General features: G+C 38.6%; 1 protein-coding gene across 2 annotated transcripts; it reads left to right on the top strand.

Moving 5' to 3' along the window:
- Nucleotides 1-463: 463 nt before the first annotated feature.
- On the top strand, nucleotides 464-6796 carry Or10d1b (olfactory receptor family 10 subfamily D member 1B). Of its 2 annotated transcripts, XM_017595535.1 has the most exons (2): nucleotides 464-1353; nucleotides 6778-6796. In XM_017595535.1, exons 1-2 carry the CDS (start codon nucleotides 464-466, stop codon nucleotides 6794-6796), a joined length of 909 nt encoding a protein of 302 aa, XP_017451024.1. The 2 variants fall into 2 exon arrangements, with proteins under 2 accessions (XP_017451024.1, NP_001000469.1); NM_001000469.1 differs by lacking the exon at nucleotides 6778-6796 and having other exon boundaries at nucleotides 464-1399.
- Nucleotides 6797-8659: the final 1863 nt, after the last annotated feature.

Here is an 8659-nt window from a genome sequence, read left to right as displayed (position 1 = left end):
TTCATTAGTCTAAGAAAAACCAAATTTGGCACTCCTGTCAAATGTCATGATTTCTCATACAATATTATCCTATTGCTTTGCAGAGGGTAATAAATATGGACAGCAGGTTAATTAAACATCACCAAGGTTCAACACACACATGTTCTCAGAATATAAACTCACGTAAAGCACTGTTTAACTTGAGAATATCTGACTATGTCTCTTAACTTCTGCTTTGGCGTAGAAGACAAGAAAATCATTTATATTCATGAAGCATCCCTTCTAAAACCTGTGTAGATTGACTCTCCAATAGAACTTACAGTAACAGATATTTTTCTGGAGATCGTGTTTTGTTCATCAGAAGAATCCAATGTTGTGCTTCTCAAAGCATACTCAAAGCTGTCACTATAAGAAGAATCTTAATAGACATTGAGGACTAGACTGCTGCCTTTTAATCTTTGCAAGTTCAAACATCCTGAAAGCTATGAAGAACCTTTCAGTAGTGACTCAGTTTATTCTGTTGGGCATCCCACACACAGAGGGTCTGGAGACCATGCTCTTTGTCCTGTTTTTGTCTTTCTACATCTTCACTCTAGTGGGGAACTTGCTCATACTCCTTGCAATTGTCTCCTCCACTCGGCTTCATACTCCTATGTACTTCTTCCTGTGTCAGCTGTCAGTGTGTGACATATTTTTTCCTTCTGTGAGCTCTCCCAAGATGCTGTTCTACCTCTCAGGAAATACCCCAGCTATCTCTTATGCAGGCTGTGTGTCCCAGCTTTTCTTCTACCATTTTCTGGGTGGTACTGAGTGCTTCTTATACACAGTAATGGCCTATGACCGCTTTGTTGCCATATGCTACCCTCTACGCTACTCAGTCATAATAAGCCACAGAGTTTGTGCCATCCTAGCCATAGGAACATTAGTTTTCGGCTGTATTCATTCCACCTTTCTAACTACTCTCACTTTCCAGTTGCCCTACTGTGGTCCCAAAGATGTGAACTATTATTTCTGTGATATTCCTGTAGTTATGAAGCTAGCTTGTGCAGACACATCAGCCCTTGAGATGGTGGGGTTCATCAGCGTGGGCCTGATGCCCCTCAGTTGCTTCTTCTTCATCCTCACCTCCTACAGCTGTATACTTCGCTCCATCTTACAGATCCGATCCACCGAGGGACGGCACAGAGCCTTCTCCACGTGTAGTGCCCATTTTACTGCCATCTTGCTCTTTTATATGCCAGTGATTTTCATTTATCTAAGGCCAACACCAAGTCCTTGGTTGGATGCAACTGTTCAGATTCTAAACAACCTGGTCACCCCTATGCTAAATCCATTGATCTACAGCCTCAGAAATAAGGAAGTGAAATCATCACTGTGGATTGTCCTACGTCCACTGTGCTTTCTTTCGAAGCATTTGTAAAGAAAGGTCAGTAGTTAATACTAAGGTGTGTTGATCACAAATATGAACTTCTATAAACCGTCTTTTTTGTCTTGCATGGGAAACATTGCTTTTATATTCCTACAAACTGCATTTATGAAAACTGGTCTTTAAAATTATGCTCATGAATATGACAATTTGCTTGGGGTTGACATTGCCCTGGCTGGTTGACTTCATCTATGAATCCCCAAGGAGCCATACATTTTCTCCAAATTCCTTCATTTCTGCTCCCCAATTAGACCATGGTAGTTTTGGTGCAAATTCAATCCTGTGCTTAGCTTTGTGTCTTCACTGTTTTTTTTTTTCATTGTCTCCTTGAATTACTTTGTCTTCTCAGCCATCACATTAGCTCATACACCATTTTGTTATGTATGATACATTATTTGTTCACATTAAAACAGTGAAAAAGTTAAGATAAAAAATACTAAGGTAGCCTTCAGTGCTAATGCAATAGATTCATTGGCTGCTCTAAACTACTTTGTATTTGAGAACACTCATATTATTACTATCTTAAATCTACAATATTACAGACTAAGGTGCAAGGATTTGACATCTAGAGAGCAAGTGGTAGATGGTACCTCCAGGTTGAGTTATCTGATTCAAGCTGACCTGTACTCTCAGGGGAAAACCACAGCAGACAAGGGTAGAGCAGTCCTCCCAAAGGCAGAAGAATTTGGGCCTGCTACTTGTCCACCATTCTTTTCAACCTGCTTTCTTCTCACTTTCTTTGAATTATGATTAGACCAAGTACTTCTGAGTCCTTATTTTCATTGTCCTATCTCATGCATCTTCCTATTTTTATTTTCCTTAGAGTTTTATCATCTTGGTTGGAATAATATTCCCATAAAATATCTGCATTAACTAGTCTATCAGTTTATTCACCTAAGGGATAATGGAGTTTGAGAGATATGATCTTTATTTCTTAAATATTATACAGTTACATTGAAACACAATAAAAAACAGGATAAAGAACAGGACTTGAGTGGAGGGTTGAGCAGACCTAATGGTAGAATCCTGGATTCAATATCAATAATTCTTGATATTGGACAACATCACTTACATTTTCTCCTTTTTCAATTATACCTATTTGGACACCAAAATTGACTTGGGTTTATTTTCTAGCACTTTTTTGTTTTGTTTTCTGCTGAAATGAACTACAAATGAGAACTCTGCTATTTCATTCAAGCATGAAATTTTGATAACTGAACTTACTAGCCATTTGATTATATGCTGTGAAGCTCCTCCTAACAATAGTACAGGAAAGAGAAAAACACTGAGGAGACGGTAACAGGAGACAAAGGAACACAGACTCGGTTTTCTTTTGCATGTTCCTGTTGGAGTGAGAGTATAATAATGGAACCTACCAGAATAATCCAGCAATGTTATCTTTGCTTGAAGATCCTAAAATTTGAGTTCATAGGAGCTTCTGGAAGGTAGACTAAATGGTGCCTTCAAATAAACAAGAGCCTAAAGGGTTACTAGAATTTTCTTATTATTTAATGTTTCATTCATATCTAACCATGCTTAATCCTCTCAGAGTCTGCATTTTCATTGATTCAATATCTAGCCAGTAACTGCTCAGACAATCACATCATATAAGAATAAAACATAGTGGCATGTTCATTTCATGAAAGGTCATACTTTTGTCATTTGATTAGTGACTCAGAACTTTACAAGAGAATGAAAAAATGAACACATCCTATGTGTCTGATAACTATAGGAGCCTATTGGAAAAACAAGCAGTCACGGCAATGACTAGAGCAGGCCTGAATTAATGCAGTGTCCAAAGATGTTCATGTGTAGGTTAAAAATGGTTGAGGGAAAAATGTTCCAGGAAGATGAAACCCACCTCTAGGGTTAAGGATAGTAAGAGGCAACATTTTGGGCTAGTATAACCTAAGGGCTTGTCATTTAGGAAGGAATATTTGGGCATGAATATAAAAATTATTACTACTTCTCTTTTCAGTGTTCAGATCCATTGCAGGTAATTTTTCTTGAATCAGAAGCATGGGTTGTAAAAAATGACTCATGTCTATCTCCTTAAACAAATTAATTCCTCACCTCAGCTCAGCTGGTGTGAGTGAAGCCAAAAGCTTTAATTTCTTCGGATATTCTATAGCTCTTCTTTTATCAAAGAAGGAACCCAGAAGGCCAGGCTGAACTGGGGTATATGGGGGCAAAGTTCAGTTTGATGATCAGATGAATTTATGGATTCTGTGCTTTGTGCAAAAGAAAAGGCAATATTGTATTAAAAATGTTTTCCAGCCTAACAAGGCACATTCAGGAGTGCTTTGTCCAGATATTAAGATCAAATCAAAATTTACATCCTTGGACAAAACACCATAGCACTGAATTTTAAAGCAGAGATTCATAGAACATTATTGATTGAGATGGCTGCAGAAACAATATTTCCTGAGACACCAGGTTCCAGCATTGTCCAAATCATTTCTAGCTCCTGACCAGAGGAATATTACAGAATCATTAAAAACTCTTCTGTTCAGTGAGTCAGTTTCTGTAGTTTGCTTCCACACCCCTCCCTAAATATGTTAGAAAACTATGCTTTCCTGGAATTTGATCTATTTTTTTAAACCAACAGAAAGAAAAGCTAGAGTGTGGACAAACTTGGAACCAATAGCAGGATCATTAGAGACAAATCCCTATGAAGACAACGCTTCCTTAATGGGGAAAGAATTAGTGTTACTAGCCTGAGTAACTTCAGCCAAACCAAAATGATGAAAAAATATTTTGTTTATTTGTTGGAAATACTTATTAAAGTTCTCCATCTACAACAAGAAAACAAATCAACAACATAGAAATTATACCACAGGTTCTAAATATCAGTTTTTTTCTTATTGCCTTAAGATCAAAGTAACCCTGGTTGTGAAGGGGCTAAAATGATTTTCTCTTTCATATATGGTCAGACCTTAGAGCTAGGTATTCTAGATTTTGTCACTTGATACAACGTAGAAATCTGGAAAGAGGGAATCTTAATTGAGAAAAATCTTTATGATTAGTCTACAGGCAAGCCTGTTATTGTCTAGATTACTGATTGATGTGGGAGGGCCTAACCCACTATTGGTACCATCCTTAGGGAGGTGATTCTGAGTTGTTGTTTACTCTAAGTCTATTAGTTTTTAATTGATTTACAATAAATCTGTGCAATCATTAGTTTAAATATAAAAAGTTATTTATTCATTTTATACCCCAATATCAGCCCTTTCTCCTCCCAGTACCTTCACAAAGATCTTCACCCCATTCCTCCCACCCCTTCTACTTTAAGGTGATTCCTCTGGGTAACCCCCCCCACACACACACACACTAACTCCCTAGTCTCCAACCCCACCCCATGGCAGATAAAGTCACTGTAGGACTAGGCACATTCTTTCCTATTGAGGCTAGACAAGGCAGCCCAGCTAGGGGTAAAGGAACCCCAGGTTGGTTGGCAGCAGGTCAGGAGCAGACCCCACTTCAGTTATTGGCGAACCTGCATGAAAACCAAGCTGCACATATTCTACATGTGAAGGGACACATGCTTGCTCTTTGATTGGTAGTTCAGTCTCTGGGAGCTCCAAAGGTCCAGGTATGTTGACTTTGTTGGTCATCCTGTGGAGACCCGATTCTTTTCATGTCCCTTAATACTTCCCTCAACTCTTCCACAGCCTCCCTGATCTCCATTTAATGTTTGGCTATGGGTCTCTGCCTCTGTTTCCATTAACTGCTGAGTGGATCCTCTCAGAAGACAATTATGCTAGATTCCTGTCTGTAATCATAACAATGTCATTAATAGTGTTGGGGACTGATTCTTGGCTTTGGGATGGGTCTCAATTTTGGGAAGGCATTGGTTGGCTATTTCCTCTGTCTGTTTTCTATCTTTGTCCCTACAAGAAGTGCAGGACACATTTTGGGTTGAAGTTTCTGTAGGTGGGTTGCTGTGCTTTTCCCTCCACTGGGAGTCTTGCTTGGCTACAGAAAGTAGCCACTTCAGGATCCATATCCCCCACTGCTAGGAGTCTCAGCTAGGGTCCAATGGATAGGCACCCTGGGGTTTCACCCCAGTTGCAGGTCTTTGGCACATCATAGAGCTTGCTTCCCCTCAACTGCCAATGCTGTTCTCACTCCCCTTATCTTCCTACACTTGAACTCCCAAGTTCTGCTCTCCATCCCATCTCTTACCCAGTTCTTCCCATCAATCAACCTCTAATATCTATTTTGTTTTCCCTTCTGAGAAAGATTCAACCATTCTCCCTTGGGCCTTGTTATTTGGGTTATTTAGGTATATGAGTTATAGCCTGATTATTCTGTATTTTGTGGCTATACCCACTTATAAGTAAGTACATATTATAAATATCCTTTTTGGTCTGAGTTACTTCACTAAGGACAATATTTTTCTAGTTCCACCCATTTTTCTGCAAAATTCATGATGTCCTTGTTTTTAGTAGATAAGTAGAATACTAAGTCGAATCCATTCTTCAGTTGAGGGACATTTAGGTTTCTTTCCATTTCTGGCTATTACAAAAAAAGCCACTATGAACAAACATAGTTAAACAAATGTCCTCGTTGGATGGTGGAATATCTTTTTGGTATAAGCCTAAGAGTGATATAGCTGGGTCATCATGTAAAACTATTTCTAATTTTCTGAAAAAAACATCAAATTGATTTCTAGAATTGTACAAGTTTTCACTCCAGAAGCAATGGAGGAGTGTCTTGCCTTGTTTCACATCTTCGCCAGCATGTGCTGTCCTTTGAGTGTCTTGTCTTAGCCCTTTTGATCAGTGTAAGGTAGAATCTCACAGTCCTTTTGATTTTTCTTTCCCTGAGGACTAAGAATGTTGAATATTTCTTTAAGTGATTCTCACAAATGCCATGTTTGGTTGATATCCTGAGGATGCCTGCCCTTCTCTGAAGGGAAAAGGAGGAGGAATGGATGGAAATTATGGGGAAGTGTGAAGGAAAGTTTTCAAGGATCAAAGGCATGAGAAACTGCTCTCAAGATTGTAATATATGAGAAAAATAAAAAATAAAACCAGACTTTAAACAACATACCTTTGAAATAACAGGCAAATTGATAATAAAAATGTGGTACAGTTATACTATAGAATATTACTCAGATACTAAAAACAAATGAAAAACTAAATAAATTTCAGGTAAATGGATGGCACTAGTGAAAAAATCATCCTGATTGAAGGAACTGTGACCAAGAAGGGAAATATAATATGGCTCCTTTTATATATGAAGCCTTTTGAGCTTTTGGTAGGCTTGCTACATCCACGTACCCATCTAGTTTGGTATAAGTGAAGAAACTAGGAGGGGAGAAGTATCTCTTAAAAAAGAAGAAATAGGGGGCTGGGGATTTAGCTCAGTGGTAGAGCGCTTACCTAGGAAGCGCAAGGCCCTGGGTTCGGTCCCCAGCTCCGAAAAAAAGAACCAAAAAAAAAAAAAAGAAGAAATAGGAAATATAGTTATGCAGATGTAGGAAGGGCAGTGAAATGGAAGCTTAAACAGAGAGGAAAGATGGTGGCAGAAATGAAGTATGGGTAGGGCAAACTAAAAATAAGTGCCGGTTGCAGGGTCATATGGAAATCTACTACAATAGAAGCTTCTTAAAATATGTACATTTGTGAAAGAAATAATAGCTCCAATAATGTATTTCTCATAACCAAGTAAAACCCCTAGGGCAAAGAATGGGATATTTCTAATTTAGTTTTGACTAAAGCAGCCCCATGGAAATCCCCAAACAACTCAGATGATTGCCAATGTTATGTATTGATCTCCATAAACTGACAGTAAGACTCTGTTGCTAAAGACAATGCCTCCATATTTCATTGAACATGGAGAGGTACTGATGTTGCCTAACTTCACAACTGCTCTCTAGTGTTCATGGCATTGGAAGGTACTCTGCTTGTTTCCAGAAGAGAAAGGTAAACACCAATCTAGCAGGAAACCTATTGATATATGATAGTGTTTTGCCTGCATGACACATCCCTGCAATAGTGGCACAAAAGTTGTGGGAATAACCAACTACTACTTGGTCAAATTTAATAAACTGCTCTCTGAAATAAAACCCACACCTGATACTGCTCTTGTGACAAAGTTTCTGAGAATGGATGGGACATGGACCTAGGGGAAATCAAATTGCTAAAGAAATGTAGCAACAAGATGACTACTAACAACATTCTTTTCTATAGATGAGTGTCTCACTCAGCCATTGTTAGAGAAGCTTCTGCTGTCAGGAGATGGAAATTAATACAATGAAACATAACTGGACGATGTACAGAAAGTGAGAGATCTTGGAATGATCAGTTCTTGGGATCTCTCTACCAAATCCCTTCTTATGGTGCTCAGGAGTTTGGTAGAAGAGGAGGCAGAAAGATGGTAGGAGTCAGTGGGGATAGAGGACACCAGAAAATGTCTCCTAGGCATAAAGGGCTGATGAACAGATGATCTCACAGAAGCAGTGGCAACATGCACAGGACCTTCACAGATCTAAGCAGGATTCCCAGGGCGGAGTGGGGGAAGTGGACAAGAGCCTCCATCCCTAACCTAAAAGCTTTTACTGATTATCAACATCACACAAAGGATAAATTATTTTCTCCAAAAGGTTCTCACTGAGTAGGCAAATCACATTTAAGGAAGACCCCCCCACCCCCATGCCCAGCAATGGATGGCTAACAAAAGGAACACAATGGTATTTTTGGTGACATTTTTGTTGTTATTGTCTTACAATGTTTTGATTGAGCTTTTTTGTTTCAGTTTACTGGCCTTTTGCTTATATATAATGATTTCTGATTTTGTATTTTTAATGGTTTTATTTGTCTGCATGTGTGCGTCTCTGCACGTATCTATGCTTCTTACACAGTTTTTCAAACTTTTTTCTTTTGTTTGGTTTTATATTTTTCTGTTTCATTCTTTGTTTCCTACTTTTTTCTAAAGCAAGATAAAATATGGAGTTGAATGGTTGAGGAGGTTAGGGAGGATCTGGAAGGTTGTGGGATGGGAAATTGTCATCAAAATATAGTGTATGTTACTTTTTTAAACAAACAAATCTTAAGTTCAATTTAGCACTTTTCACATTTGAAAAATTCACCACAATATTTATTCATCATTGTTAGCATTTGCTCTAGACTCCACACAACAGTTACCTAGCCATAGCCAGGTAAGAGACTGATTCCTGTGTTAAAGGACTGTTCTGGGTTCGTTCTCTCTCTCTCTCTCTCTCTCTCTCTCTCTCTCTCTCTCTCTCTC

Source organism: Rattus norvegicus, chromosome 8 (assembly GCF_036323735.1).
Source record: "Rattus norvegicus strain BN/NHsdMcwi chromosome 8, GRCr8, whole genome shotgun sequence".
Taxonomy (NCBI): domain Eukaryota; kingdom Metazoa; phylum Chordata; class Mammalia; order Rodentia; family Muridae; genus Rattus; species Rattus norvegicus.
The sequence above is the reverse complement of the archived record's forward strand: the minus strand, read 5'-3'. Positions and strand labels throughout refer to the sequence as shown.

Coding starts and splice junctions, on each gene's coding strand:
- Or10d1b (NM_001000469.1), top strand. CDS start 464: ATGAAGAACCTTTCAGTAGTGACTCAGTTTATTCTGTTGGGCATCCCA.